General features: G+C 37.2%; 1 protein-coding gene across 4 annotated transcripts in view; it reads left to right on the plus strand.

The window, feature by feature from the left end:
* Positions 1–16509, plus strand: part of TAFA5 (TAFA chemokine like family member 5) — a 331427-nt gene that overhangs the window by 104631 nt on the left and 210287 nt on the right. The window contains exon 1 of one of the 4 annotated variants that reach the window (XM_039345921.1): positions 1615–2004. The exons of the other annotated variants lie outside the window; for them this stretch is intronic. Coding sequence (XP_039201855.1) covers positions 1914–2004 — 91 coding nt within the window. The 5' untranslated portion in view covers positions 1615–1913. Of the gene's footprint in view, positions 1–1614; positions 2005–16509 lie in introns of those variants that run through there. 4 annotated transcript variants of the gene reach the window in all.

Genomic DNA, 16509 nt, shown 5'->3' on the forward strand with positions numbered 1-16509 from the left:
TAGACTTGGCTTTGGAGAACAGTGGGTTTCTTGACCCATTTTTTGATACCATGGCTAGGTTGTGCCTTTTCTCCTGTGGGTCTGAACCACCACGACACTCAGGAGAACTTGAAGCTGGGTTAGACAACCAAGACTCCGATTACCATCCCGCCTACCCTTCCCTTGTTTACCCAGCTAGCTGACTGCAGGAATGAGATCGGAATCCGTGCAGTCCAAGTTTCCGTGCGCCTAGCGCGCAGGCTCGCCTCTTGGGCATGCTCATTAATATCGAAGAAGCCCCGAGGCTGTGGGAAAGTTACTCGATGGCGTTAGCAATCTTTAAATAAGAAGCTGGAATCGAGCGTGTTGCGGTTCCACTCGCGCTACTGTCGCGGGCAGACGGCAATAGGAGCAGCCACCTTCTCCAGAAGAAGGAAGAGAAGTAGCTAATTCCCCTCCCCTCCAAAAAGACACGGTCGGATCCTCACTCCTCTTGCTTCCTCTTTCCAGAGGGTACTTTGGTCTACCGCTTGGCACAGACGCTACTTTGAAGCTGCGGGCATTGACAGGGTCCACCGCGGCGAGCTTGCAGGCGTCCACGCAGCTTTGGCATCCGCGCAACACGGAGCTTACAGTCAGCAGTCCAGCTAGACCACCCCCTCACCCCAAGAGAAAGAAGCTCGGGTGAAACCGAGCCGCCTGCGGTTCTCGCCCATCGAGGCAGACTGGGAAAGCCGCTGGCTGGTTGAAGCCGAAGAGCCTTTGCGAAGGGGAGGCTTCAGACGCCGCTTCCCTGCTAGGAGGGTCGTCGCCTGCTCAGCGTCGAATGCATGGATTTCTGGGGTGGCGGATGACGACGGAATAAACTGGGGGGGGGGGGAACGGCTGGTTTTATTTGATCGGGAAGCCACGCCAGCCGAAGCGGCGCACCTGCTTATTTTTGCAAACCCGACTTGCGGTGGCGAGGGAGGCGCACCGGGTGCGAGGAAGCAGAGCCTCCAGTCTCTTCTACGGCGAGGCTGGGAGACTGAAAGGTGGCAGGAGAGAAGGAAACTCTCGCATCCTTCCCAGCTTCGCAGAGCGGCGAGAAACTGCCCTGCTTTGGCCAGCTGGCACCTGCGATCAAAGGATTAATTGAATTGCTTTGAATTGGGGAGGAGGGCGACCCAGCTCTCGAAGCCTCGCGGGGGCGAAGCAGAAGGCGGGCGTCGAAGGGAAGTTGCAGGAAATAGCGAGCCGGTTTCCCCCCCCCCCCTTGGAAAACCCTTCCCGCAGCCACACTTTTTTTTCCTCCTCGCCTTACTGGACTGTGCCAGCCGGCCGGCCAGCCAGCCAGCCCTGGGTGAACAGTAGCAACAACAGACCCCTTGCCAATGGGGCATCGGCTTCCCCGGAGAAGATCGCCTCGCCTCCCGCATTCTGCTAGCTGCTGAACAGAAGCAGCCGCTGAAGAACAGAAGAAACAGCAGCGGGGGGTGGGGTGGGGGGGGAGGAAAAAAAAAAGCCCTCATCCGAGTAGGGGGAGCGATTGCGCAATCCTGCCCAGATTGTCTGTCTCCCTTTCTTCTCGACCTCTTTCTCTCCCAGCCCTCCCTTCCCCCCCCCCCCACGCTGCTCAACTCGCAAGGAAACAGAAAGCTGATTCATGGAGCCCCGAGCCGTTCTTCTCCCTACTCCTCTCTTTTGGGAGATCATGTTCCTGCTACCGCCGCCGATTGAGACTTTGTATTGACCCCCCCCCTCCCCTTCTTCTTCCCCTCTCCCAGCCTTAGAAGGGTGGGAAAAAAATCTCGTATCTCCTCCGACCGTTCGCCTTTTCTCTATTTCGGAAGTGTGCTTGCTTAACTGGCTGGCTCAAACCCGAGAAACATTGATGCCTCGCTCTGGAAATTCATTGTGTGACTTTCTTGGTATTTGCTGAGTTCCAACCCGAGATGCAGTTCTTGAAAGCTTTATGGGCACTAGCAGGAACAGCTATCTGCTGTTTTCTTATATTTGTAATCCACTCCCAGTTCCTTAAAGAAGGTAATTATATCTGCATGCCTGCATAAACTGGGTTTTGTCCTCCTTTTCTCCCCCAAATGCTGACGCCGAGGTTAATATTTTGGAGTGCATATCCAATATATTCTCATTCCATAATTCTCTCTCTCTCTCTCTCTCTCTCTATTGATGACGAAAAGATTTTGTATTTTGTTTTTTTAAAAAAACTTTATTTTATTGGCAAAGCTGTCATGGGAAGCTGCGAAGTGCATTTTATGGCTTGTTTTGAGTAATGCTGGAATTTGGTAGCAGTTCATGGATGCATTGGCTGGAAACGGCTGAATTTCTTGGTGGGTGATGGAGTGGGCATCCTACCAGTAAACAGATACGAGTTCTCATACAAGAGTAACAATACATTACTCAGAAAAGTAAATAATATGTATATGAATATGTATGTGTGTGAGTGAGTGAGTGTGTGTGTGTTTTCTCTGTACATGCATGATCCCTCTTTTAAAAAGCCAATTCAGTCCATTTTCAATAGATGGCACTCATGTTCTATGGTCAGGGCAAGGAGGTGCTCTTGGGCTGAAGGTTTTTTCATCCTCCTTCCCTTCTAAAATTGGAAAAGGCCTTTCTGCCTAATTTTAGGATTTCTCAGCTGAATGTGAAATCAGGATATAAGGAAAGGAAAGGTAGTGATTTACAAGCAACGTAAATGATTTCCAAATAATTTTAAAGCATACATTATTTGTACACAGACTTTTATTAATTGAAAACTTTATCGATGAAGATCCTTTTCTTGATTTTTAATTTCTTTTAGAAATACTGTGCTATTCATAATTAAGCATGAGCACATTGCAGGTGTTGGGATAAAATTATACTGTATATTATAGAAAGTTATATGTGTCTGTATCTCTCTCTTTCTCTAATTTTTATAGCCAGTGTTTGTTACAAAATAAAATTCACACCCTCTTTTTAAACAATAAATACAGAGTCAGATGACTCTTAAGAACTTTCAGTGCCTCTTGGAAAAAAAACATCCAAGTTAATACTATAATATCTTCATTCTTCTACACATGGTGCTCATTATATTATTGCTTTAAAATTACATAGCTGATTGGGACGAAATACATTTTTTTATTTGAATTAAACATAGTTTTTAGTTACAATTTTATTTTTAGGTTCAGATGTTTTAATGCCTTGCTTTATTTCCCAGAAACTAATTCATTTTAAAAATAATAATAATAACACAATAATATGAGAAATATTCTTCATACATTATTTTGGTAAAAAAAATCTCTTATATCTATATCAATAGGAGAAATACAGAATTTAAATCTAATTTAAATATCAATTTTGTCTTTTAAAAGATAGTCCACTATTTGAAATTTATAGACTTAAAACTACTATCTTTTAAAAGTAAAATCATTTAACTAAGCAGGCATATACATTAAATACTACATGAAACATCAAATCAGTTTTACAAGAAAAAAAACTAAAGTTTCAGACTTTGGAAGTAAATAATATTTACCTTTCTGATATTGTTTTATATTTTACATCATATGCAATAAGGAATATTTTTGTGTAAAATTCAGTGTGAACTTATTCTAGGTTTCTGATGCTACTAACATTTTGTTTGTGAATCTAACAATTCTGTTAAGGACCATAGTTTAAAATGACTGATGGACTGTAGTAACATTACAAAGCTGAGTAAGTCTGGAAGTAATTTCATATTGAAAGCAAATTTTACTTTTCCGCGTATTTGGAACATAGTTTCTTTCATGGCTTCATGGCTTATCCCAAAGGGAGATTCTTCATAAAGGGAAATGTTGAGGAATCATTTTTGCCCAATTGGAATTCAGATCCTACCTTTTCTTAGATCAATGCAAATGGGGATAGAGGACATGACATAAACATGGCAAAAAGCCTGATTTTTAATACTATGCTATATTTAGGTCAAATAGTCAATGGTTATTTAAAAGTTTCAATTTTTGCAAAACCAAAGATAAATATATAATTAAATATGGATATTATGGATTCATACCTATATATATTTTAAAAAATAAATCAGCCCGATTTTACTACCTTCTGATATTAAGTCTACAATATCTCAGTAGCTTGCCATACAATGAGATTGAATTACTCCAACTTTATTAAGACATCATTCTTAAATCTTTGCAAAGGATTCTAAACTATGTGCTTTCTTAAAAACTGTATACAAAATATTTGTACAATTAACTGATGAAGTCCTTAGATGCTGTAAAATAGGCTAGTGTGTTAGCTGTTGGTTAAAAATTGTTTTAGGTAGATCAATTGATTTATGAAGAAGTTGATCATGTTGACTATTAGCAACCACGCTGGTTTTTCCAGAAGGATCTATCCCCATCCTGGACCTTCGGGTATTCCAAAGGTGCACCATCATTGCTACTGACTGTCTTCTTCTCTTTCTTACCAATTTTCCCAGCATTATAGATTTCTCCAAAGATCATCTTTGCATAATGTGTTTGCAATATGTTAATTGAGCCTGGTCATTTCGGACTTGAGTGATAGCGCTGGCTTGATATTATCAGTGATCCTTTTGTTCCTTTCCTTAGCTGCCCATAGTATTCCCAGGCGTCTTCTCCCTCACCCAGGTTCAAAAGACGATGCATTTTGTGTCTTTATAGTCCAACTTTTGTTCCCATGAACTATAACAGGGAAAACTGTTGCTTGCATGATTCTGACCTTTGTAAATATAGATACATTCAGCCATCTGGTTAGATAGAGAATAAATTTTAACTGGCTAATTTACTTTTAAAATAAATGTTCAGTCAGATCTTATAGAACTGTAGCAAAAATATAATAATATGGATTCAGATTAAATTGTCCTTGCAGTAAGGGTAAAATAATTGCTTCAGTTGAACTTGCTTGTGACTACATGGAGAAGTTCATGTAGATTCTTGGCAACAACTGCCTTCTTCCAGGACTTGTCCATAAAATCAGTGAAACTTGAGTTAATTTTACAAATTTGTTCCATAGATTTCACTGAATGTGCTATTAAGATGGCTAATCTAAGAACCAACTCAATCTGCATATTTTCAGTAAACAAGAAAGTAAGATTTTGATTTAATTATCATTAATACCTAGAAATGTCAGTATATGTTTTCCGGGAAGGAGACCCAGAGGGAACTATTTGCCATATTACTATTGTATATAATATTTTTTCTGCATTGCCTTCCTTTGCAAAACTACATGGTTAATTTCAACATATTTCTTTTCCTTGTTGTAGGATTGCATTATATAACTTAGCAAAAGTACAGATCAGTTCACATTAACTGTGGATGGCACATTATAAGTGATAAGAAAACAGATTACATTTGTCCTGAAATGAGTGGGAAAATACTGTTTCAACTATTTCTATAAATATGGGTTTTTTTCTTCCCCAAAATGAAGGAAGGTGCTAAAGGGTGCCATTTTTCCACACTTAAGCTTTTGTATGGAAACACAGGTCATCCTGTGGCTAATCCATTTCCTATGTCCAATCTGCCTTTCACTGTTTCAGAAAAATGAATAGAGCTCTGAACCAAGAAAAGGCTATTGTGATATATAATTGCAGTCCCATGCCTGTCTGATCCTCATACAAAGCACTTTAACATATTCAGTTGGTTCCTTTCAGTTTCAAAAGGAGTTAAAAATTAAAACATTTAGCAATTGCTATAGAAAATTAAAGTGGACTTGGTATATTGATTAGCTTTTTCTAGTTCAAAGCCGTGTATCATTTCTCTGACATTATCTTTAGTAGAAAGAGAACTAAATAAATATTATAAGGAGCAATTCTTGCTCTGGCAAAATAGTAACACCCTTCTCTCTCCCCCCCCCGTTCCATAGCATCTATTTGATAACATGATACCAATGACAATGAAAGAGAGTGAAAGAGCAGGAGATATGTTTTTGTATGGCTTCTGTGTTGAACATCTTAATTAGAGACTAAGATGAATTATACTGATCCATCCAAAGACAATTCACTGTAGGGCTTACTTATTTCTTTATTTTTGGACTGTTTTGATTTTAATAGAATTTTTACTTTATCATGTATGGTTGTGTTGTCTTATTATGTTATTAGGTTCTCATTTAATAGTGGAATGTTGTGCTGTGCTACAATGAAATGGTTGTATAAAAGTTAAACATTAGAAGGCATTTGCTTTGAAGGCAGACCATACTGTACCAAAGCCAAAAGAAAGCTTTGAATTTTAGGCAATTATCTACCTGCAAGGTGAACTGTAGACAATTATCTCACTGCAAGCAGGTAATGTGTATTTTTATTTATTGTATTTGCAAATTGAGATAGTATTTTGATGCATTTTGGTAAATTATCTCATACACTTTTAACATGCTTGTTAAAATACCTAAGTCAGATAAGATTTTAAAGATAACAATCAGTCCAGTGCTGATCAATCTATTGCTGTTTATATTCTTTTGAGAGTTTATGTTTTGTTGCTCTCTCTCTCTCTCTCTCTCTCTCTCTCTCTCTCTCTATATATATATATATATATATATATATATATATATATATATATATATACACACACACACATATATATACACATACACTATATAGGATAGCTTGGATAGAATCTCAAGAAAGCTTTGTATGGCATAATTATATAATAGATAATAAAATAATTATGTATTAATGTATAAATATGTAAGAAGGTAGGAAAAGCAAGCAATGTGGTTTCTGGAATTTTTTGCAACCTCTTTCTATAAGGTTCAGTCCAGATTGTTAGAGAGGAAACTTGATTCAATTCCTTTATTAATTTACTGTTTCTTTTGCACAATTCTTACCCAGATTATTGACTGAAAAATGAATGGAGTTCAGAAATGCTTTACCTATGTTCTTTCCAACACTTCATTAGGTTGGAAAGAATAAAGAAAACTTCTTTGGAAAAGCAGTGTTGTTGATTGTGTAGCTTATTAGTTAGTATATAGCAGTACCAAGGTACCAAGCACATGCTAAAAGAATAGAAGAGCATGAGAACTGCATGGCATTTTGGAAGACGTGATATGAAATTGTTTCAAAGCCTCTTCTGTTCTGTCAAGGGATAGGCTCACCTGTCGGTCTTTGGGGCGTATTAGCCATTATCATAGAGTAAGGTATGCTGTAGCAGATCATGTATTATACTGAATTATTATTATACATTATTATAGGATTTTTTTAAGCTAGATGATTTTTTTGAGGCCCATAATTCTGGTGCATAAGCAAGACTGCATATACTCATTATTGTCAAACAGCTGTTAATTATCTATGTTAATTATTATAGAGTTTCATGCCTTCTTGCTTAACTGAATGGAAACCAATGGCTAGATTTTCTGTAATTCTACAGAAGCTCAAGGGCATATGTTAATTAAAGGAAAACTCTTTATCCTGTACCATATAAAAGTAGTATTTTGTAAGATGACAAGCTTTTCTGTTTTTTCTTTAATTTCTATTATTTTGATTAAATAGTCATGAATATTTCAAAGAAACCACCCATTCTTCCTATCTCCCCCCCTCCCCAAATGAAGAGGCTCTACTGGAAACTTACTCTGGGGAAGATTAAAAAAAGGGGCAAAGATTTAAATAAGCCTTCTTGCTTTTGAAAAATTGCCAAATAAATTTATAATGGATTTATTGAGCTGGATATAGACATTCTTTCGGTGCACATCAGTGGAATGAGTGACAGAGGAAAAGCAAATGCCTAACTCTTCTGATTTTCTATATGATATGTAGGGATGTAATATATAGGTGACCCTTCAGCTGTGTCATGATGCATGACCATATGGATAAGAAAACTAAAGTGGAAAAATCAAACTTAATTCTATTATGTTATTTCCCATATACTGTATGTCTTGGATGAATGCCTATTGTTAAATATAATTTATAGAATCAAGTTTTTAAAATTGGAAACTAAAACTTATTCATGCTGTTTAAAAAGAATTAGAAATTTATTACAGTTTATTTCAACAGTATAACAATTGATTAGTAGATTTATGGATTATTACATATCATGCAAATTTTCACCATGCTTAAATGCTTGTTAAAATCCCTGTTTACTTTGCAAAGTTTGTCTAAAATATACTTTTCATATTTTGGACAAACTTCATTTTACCAAGAAATTTACCTTTAAAGTAAGTTCTTTTGAGTTAACAAAGAGTTGCAATAGTTACAGGCAAGAAAGTAGGATCTGAAGAACTACGTTTGGATGAAAAGAATGATGAACAGGAATTATTTTTATTGGCTTTCCTTAGCAAATAGATATAACAATGAAAGGGTATACATAGAAACAGCATCTTTTCCAGACAAGCTATAATTTTATTGGCTGAAATTATTGTCCATCTGGAAATTGACCAAAGCATTTTTCCTTAAAGTAAAGCTTTAATTTGTAAGTGCTTTAAATGTTGTCTAGGTACTGGATAACTATATATAGAGGGACTTTTTATTATTTTTGGATTATATGCTAGGTACTGTTTTTCTTCTGAAGGTTTGCATCCCTTGCTTCCTACAAGTTAGCAGTGCTTTTTTTGTAAAAAAAAAAAAAAAAAGTGCCGGAACTCACTCATTTCATACAACCCGCTTTGCCTACCCTACAAGGTTCCATCCAAAAAAGGTGCTGGAACTCCGTTCTGGGCGTTCTATGAGAAAAAAAGCCCTGCAAGTTAGTATTGGTTTAAAATAGATTCGCTAGACTACTTCCCAAAGATTATCTTTCTAAATAAAATTTATCTAGATTTTATTTCTGTCAGTGGTTTATATCAAATTTCTATTTAAGTCCAATTGATATGACTTGATCATTTAAAATGCAATTCCGAAAGAATTCGGAATACTGACACAACATCTCTGTGCAGGAATCTGTTTTTCAAAAATAAAAAATAAATTGTTGGAATGACTTACGTCTGTTAAAGATGTAGTTATTCACTTTTTAATAATGGGGTCTTTTTTCAATGGAAAGTTCACTAGTTTTCTATCTATACCTTGCAGATTTATAGTTTGAGCCTTTAGTTTTCACACTTACTATTACTCTGGTTGTTAACCTTTTGGCAAGGAAATTTTTATCTGATTCATTTTCTTTTTAATGTTCTTCCCAAGTTATAAGTTGTATATGATTTTAAGGCATCTTGCAGACTAGATAGTATGTCTGATAGGTAAGATAAAAATGATAGTATTAAGAAATTTAACTGTAATTATGAATTTTCTGAAGAACTTAACATTTTGGATAATCACATCCGGTGTATGAGATTTTGTAGAATTATTTCTGTATCTTTCCATGAAGGAGATGTAAAATTTGACATTAAAATGTACTTTTAAACATTTATTCTCCATTATTCTATCATGACCAAAAAAATCAAATCCAGTTATTTTATTTATAAAGCAGGAAATAAGAAATGAATTATTTCAGTTTAGATTTGAATTTTTACTGAGTTTTTGTATGTGTGGGGGGGTACCATCTTCAATTTCTCAAGCAGTTCCAAATTTTCCTATTGTTTGTATCAATGATACCTATTATAATGCAGGTAGTCTTTGGTTAATGAATGCAGTGCTGAATGAGAGCTACCAATAATCAGTCCTTAAGGTTCCAGTTATTGCATCCCCCAGGGTCATTTGATTGCAAGCTGAATCCTTGTCAATTAGCTCACCCTTACGATGATTGCAGTTTTCTTTGGTTTTGTGATCACCATTTGTAACTTTTTCCCAAAGAGCTCTGTTGCAGAATACAAGAAGTTCTCAGGGACTCACTGTAGTGCACTTACTCCACAGCATCCCCTTCATAGCCTGCATGCCCTCACATGGCATTGCAACATCCCTCAGCAGTCCTCATGCACTTACCAGCTGGCAGCCAGTTCCATACTTGTATGGCATCACAGCACCCCCTCCCCAGCCCACATGAACTTGCTGCAGTACCACTGCCTCATTTCACCTTTCCTCTGATCTCCTTGTGAGGTTCCTGGAACTTTGTGACTTCCTGCTGGCTTCCCTATTGACTTTCCTTGAGGGAGGCTGAAAAGAAGTCACAAATTGCAGTTATATGAGGCTCTCACTTAATGACCCAGGATTTTCACTTAACAATGGCACTGGGACTACTGGGATTGCTGTTGCTAAGCAAACTGGTCACATATCTTCTCTCTTTATGACCCCACTGCTTAGCACTGGAAATTCCAGGCCACGTTACTCTTGTTAAGCAAGGACTACCTATAGACACTTTAAAATCATAGTACCTTAGTAGCTTTGTGTCTGATTAAAAATAAAAATAAAAGTGTTCTTTCCTGTTCCTGTTTTAGGATGAACAGAGTTCTTCTTTTTCTTTTGTTACTTTAAGTCATCTTGCATTTCTATAGGGAACTGATCGAATATATTCTTTTTTATGATTAGGACTTTATATTACCTTGTTAAACTGTCTTATTTAAAAAAACATTTGACTGAATTTAATTCATAATACAAATTATACTGCCTAAGAACTATTTGTAATTTGAACGTGATGTCTATGGTAATAAAGAAATCACTACTCGATAGAGTTACACTCTCAAGTAATTTGAAAAATGAATTTTGTTTCATGCATGGGTGAAATTTATAAGCTAGTAGTTAGATGATGAAGATCAAATTAAAAATGTTATTTCTCTAAGATTATTTTTTAAGACCATTACTTAGTGCACTCCTGCCTAAGGTACTTATTCTGCCACTTCCATTTTGACTTAATGTCTGTTAAGTATAATGGGAGTTGTAAATATGTATAGATGGTAAGAGGATAGCTATAGCCCTTTTATCATATTGTATTATATCATAACAACTTACTTTGCTAGTTGAAAAGTACTATCAATATTTGTTTCCTCTGGAGCTATTAACTTGGGAGACAAGTTGCAGCAAGGTTAAAATAATATTTAATATGTTAAAGGATCTTTTACTTAATTCTGAACAGATTTTTGAACATTAGTGTTCTGCTATGCAGAGATATATGAAGATTATTTAATATTTAATATATTAAGATACAACTTTCAGTAGTAGAGATATGTAGAAATTACTTCTTGATTTTATCAAACCCTTCCTTCCATAACATACTGTTTTGGGTTAGTTTGTATTGTTCCATTTTAATCATTCCTGTCAGAATTAATAATATGTATTTGAAGTAATGTTCAGGTACATCATTTTTACATGGCAATCTCAAGCCTTTGGGGAGATGAACTAACAGAAGAAAGGGTTCCAAGCTAAGCAGATGGCTAGGAAAAAAATGTTGCACATTGTCCTTTTGGCAAACTAGGCCCCAGTACTTTTTGACTATGGACATTTTTTTCCTTCTCCATCTGCTTTGGAACTGGATTATCCAAAACCCTTTGAACCACTTTCAAAGATATACTCCTGGAAATCTTTAAATAGCTCTGAAGCAGCATGGTGCAGAGAAAGTTCAGCATGATCCAGGGGGAGAGTAGGACATTCAAATATTTTTGGAATAATGCATTCCTATCAACAAGTTTTGCACATCAGTAATTAGTACTGATTCTTTTCTTATTTTCCTCTCCCCTCTTCCCTTTACCCTCCCCTCCTTTCCCCTCCCCTCTCTTCTTTTTAAGTATTTGATCATGTATTTAGGTTCTGTGTCTGCTTCAGGCTTATCAGAAGAGGTCTGTGGCTAGAGGAAACTAAAAAAAAAAAAAGTTGTGTTAAGTCACCCATTCAAATAACCCTGTTTTTTAAATTTAGTTCTAAACAAATGTAGCCTTTCTAATATTAAATTCTGCACTGCAGTATTGTAGGAAATTCACACACCCAACCAGTTGTCCCAGTTTGCCTATCTAGTCCATCAAGAAAAAAGATCTGAAGGGAAAGAACAGCTTTAAAAATGTCATTTTTAAAATTCTGTTGTCATGGTAACTGCTAAATATGCATTCCTAATTGCCTATTGGTTGATTCTAGGACTTGCTTTCCTCTTGGCACTTACCAAGAGGAAAATGATGTCAAATTAGAGAAGAATAATACAATAAAAACACTTAAACTCTGCAAAATTCATACATACTCTCACAAGCTCTGAAATATGAAGAAACAACACTTTTTGCAGCTCTATATACCTTATGTAAAGGAGGGAATAGGGAAGCTCTGGGTTTATTGCACTGTTTTTGGAACTTTTGATTCTTGCCTTGAGTTACCTGTGTTTGTTTCCCTTTCTACCCATCGTAGGTTACCTTATTTCTTCTTGTGCTTGGTTGTGCTTAGATGATTGCATTCTTTTAAGGAATGTGAGCAATTTATTTCCCAGTTACAATATATGGCTGTGAAAGTTGGACCATAAGAAAGGCTGAGCGCCAAAGAATTGAGGCCTTTGAACTATGGTGCTGGAGAAGACTCCTGCGAGTCCCTTGGACTGCAAGGCGTTCAAACTGGTCAGTCCTAGAAGAGATCAACCCCGACTGCTCTTTAGAAGGCCAGATCCTGAAGTTGAAACTCAAATACTTTAGCCATCTAATGAGAAGGAAGGACTCACTGGAGAAGGGCCTAATGCTGGGAAAGATTGAGGGCAATAGAAAAAGGGGACGACAGGGAATGAGATGGCTGGATGGAGTCACTAAAGCAGTAGGTGTGAACTTAAATGGACTCCAGAAGATGGTAGAGGACAGGAAGACCTGGAGGAACGTTGTCCATGGGGTCACGATGGATCGGACACGACTTCGCAATTAACAACAAACAACAACAAACTTTAAAGCAGGGGTAGTCAATCTTGGCTCTTTTATGACTCGTGGACTTCAATTCCCAGAATTCCTGAGCCAGCTTAGCTGAAGTCCACGAGTCATAAAAGAGCCAAGGTTGACTGCCCCTGCTTTAAAGGACAGATCTGAGAATTCACATAGTGAGGGACAGGAAGTCTAAAGTAAGAAGTTACAAGTTGGAGAATTAATGAATTTAGAGTTTTTCTAAAAACTAGATCCTCAGAACCATCAAAATTAAAATCATTCTCCTGAACAGTAATTCCAAGAACAAATATCAAAAAAATGGAAGGAAAAATGCTGTAAATTTCTTCTGACTCTCAAATTCCATACCGAGGACCTCCCACTGCTATGATCAGAATTGATATCATCTCAGATTCTGTTGAAGATCGTGTATGGCCTGCTACACTTTGACATTTTCTTTATGATTTATTGTACTATGTTAAGATTATTCACTTTTTCTGGACTTGCATGCATAGGCATCTCCAGAAACCTATGACAAAATGTCACTTGCCATGTGCAAGTGATAATACTGGAGTGTCAGTTCTGCTCTTTAGATATTAGTGGTCAGTTTTGCAATGAAAATGCAAAAGGGAGGAGCTTCTTTTATGACATCTTGATAAATGCTTCATTGTTTTGACATTATTGTAGTTAGGAAACACATCTGTGGTTATGTGAGTACTAGCATTGTGTTAGTGTTGTTTTCCATAGATCTCTTATACTATGCTGCTGAAGTAATATCTAGTTTCATTCCTCATTTAGGTTTGTTTAGGGCCTCTTTTGTTAGTTTGTCTTTTATCCTATATAATTTCTTACAGTACTGAAGATTTCAACCCAAGTCAGAGAGAAGCTAGAAAGGATGATTGTCTTGAATGTTGATCGCTAAGGAAATATCTTCCACTTTTGTTGTTCCATTCATTCTTGCAAAAATCAAACAAACAATAATAGACATATAAGGGATTAATAACAAGTTCCTAAGTTTTCATGTGGTCAATCTATAAAAGTATTAAATGACATTAGATAATATTAGATAAAATACTAGATAAGGTTTGTTCTAACTCCCTCCTAGATGTATTAGTATATTAGTTTCATATATGTTGTTATATAATTGAAATAATTTGAAAGTATATGAATATTTATTAACGTATTCTAAACTTCTAATGATTTAAAAATAACTAGATGAAGAAAGATACTTTTTAAAATTCTAGGCATTATTATAACACAAGGACAGATGGAACTTGATCTTATATTAGAATTACATCTTAAATGAGCATCTGTCAGTTATGAAAAGTGGGATTAACAACAAGCTTAGTTACTGATTACAATGTGCATCAAAAGACAAATTTTACATCTCTATTTACAAATACATGTCTTCTGTATATTGCTGAACACCTGCATATTCTCACTGAGGAATTATCTTAACTTCGAATTATCACATTTACAATTTCTTAAAAGAGGACATTTTGTATTGTACAAAATACAGATACACATATATATGTATTTATAATCCTTTGTTTATCTGAGAACACAAGATTTAATATGAGTGTCTGCCCTTTATTTTCTTTGGGAGATAGGTGGGGCTGAGGTGGGGGTTAGTCCAGGAACACTCCTAGTCAAAGCTATATCCATTCAGAAATGCAGTGAAACACATATACCTCTTTTAGTGCAGTCACTCAACTCTAAAGCATGCATTTGTAATCGCCCACTCAGATTTATATTTATTTATTTATTTATTTATGAGACTTATATACCGCTTTAAGTGCAAGCACTCTCTAAGCGGTGTACACCAGTAAGCAATGTATATATATATTTACATTGCCCCCAACAATCTGGGTCCTCATTTTACCTACCTTGGAAGAATGGAAGGCTGAGTCAACCTTGAGTCGGTGAGATTTGAACCGCTACCTGCTGAACACAGTCAGCTAAAGTGGCCTGCAGTACTGCACTCTAACTGCTGCGCCACCTCGGCTACTGTAGTCACTATTAATTTCATTACTACCTCCACCACTGGAGGCAGCAGTAATGCAGCAGCAGGAAGCTGTATCCTGGCTGGAGAAGAAGTGGCAGAGCTCCCCAAACTTTCCGGGTTGGTGGCCCGGAGGGAAAGGGAGGAGCAGGGAAATGTACGTGCACATGCGTGTGTGCATATGTCTGTGTGCATGTGCAAAATGGGCACACATGGCAGCGGGGCTAGCGTGCACATGTGCAAGCAGGGTGCATGCACCCATGGTGGCACTGGTGGTGCTAGTGTCTGTATGTATGTGCAAATGGGCTGCCAGTGTCCACGCGCATATGCAAACTGGCCACTAGCGCCCACAGACATGCACAAACTGCCCGCTAGTGCCTACACATATGCCCAAACTGGCCACTAGTGCCCGCTTGATGCTGGTGATGCATGCGCAAACAGGGATGCTAGACCTGTGTGGCGGCACTAGCATAAGTGGGAAGGGTGTGTGCAGCCATTCCCACGACCTGGTAGCCAAGAGGCCATGGACCAGTACTGGGCCACGGCCTACAGGTTGGGGACCCCTGGTCTATAGAGCAGAACAATGGGGAGAAATATCAGTGGCAGTAATGAAGGAAGAAGGCTGGATCCTGAATCTCCTGGAGAGTCAGGAATAGTGATAGAGAGACAGGTAGCAAAGTAGGCAAAGTTGGGAATGACAGAAGAGGAGATGATTGAGAGTGGGAAGGAAAAATGTGTGTGTCTGTGTGCATATAAGCGTAAGTATTACAGAGCCCCGAGGGTTTATTGAGTGGCACAGTTTATATTATGAACATTAAAAAAAATGAATAAAGATTACATGAAAGGAGGAGGAAAAATGGAAATAAAAAAGTGAAAAAAGCTTTTAAAGGCTGATAATATGATGTATTATGTTGGTATTTAGTAGAGAAAGGGAGAAATGGCTTCTTTGTGTGTTCTTTTTATATTATACCAAATATGTTTCAAACTTTTGTAAGGTATTATCTCACAAGTAATTAGACAGTTAGTTCCTAATTGTACTACAATGGGGTGGCTGATTTTGATGCTACAAATCTCAGGACAAGCTTCGCAGCACTATATTAGATCGGATACAAGCTTAATCGGGATTACAGCGTACACATTGAAATCGATGACAACTTAGTTGACTTAGTGACTTAACTTAGTCATAATTATATTAAATCTTCACTGATTTTGTGTGGCTGTATAAAAAAAAATTTTGATTGATCCATCACAGGAAACAGTAGAAACACAGATAAAATCTCTTTTGCTTGATAAGACTAGTTGGCATGGTAGTTCAGGAGGAGTGCTACATAGCAGTTCAGCTACAGAAAAATTGTCAAGCTAAATTATATTTTCCAGAGAAAACAGAGAGGAGATGAGTAGGATACAAGTCTAATTAATACACAACTCACATACATGTATGCATACATGCATGTATATATATATGTAATGTATTAAACAAACATAGTAAAAAGTTTGCTTTTTACAGTTTTGTATTTAGCAACTAAAAACCATAGCAACACCTGTTAATGTATGTGTGTAGTCAAGACTTGAATTTCCCTAAAAATGAAACCATAACATACCAAATGTACCCTCTAATTCTAATTTTCCCACAGCAAAGCAAAATAAAGCAGCAATAAACTTAGAGACATAACAATAACAGTAATGATGATGATGATGATGTTGGAAGGGACCTTGGAGGTCATCTAGTCCAACCCTCTGCTCAGGCAGGAAACCCTATATCATTTCAGGCAAATGGCTGTCCAGTCTGTTCTTAAAAACTTCCAGTGTTGGAGCATTCACAACTTCAGGAGGCAGGTTGTTCCATTGATTGATTGTTCTAACTGTCAGGAAATTTC

This window comes from Crotalus tigris, unplaced genomic scaffold (genome assembly GCF_016545835.1).
Source record: "Crotalus tigris isolate CLP2741 ecotype Arizona unplaced genomic scaffold, ASM1654583v1 scf7180000017987.690289119674:8195010, whole genome shotgun sequence".
Taxonomy (NCBI): domain Eukaryota; kingdom Metazoa; phylum Chordata; class Lepidosauria; order Squamata; family Viperidae; genus Crotalus; species Crotalus tigris.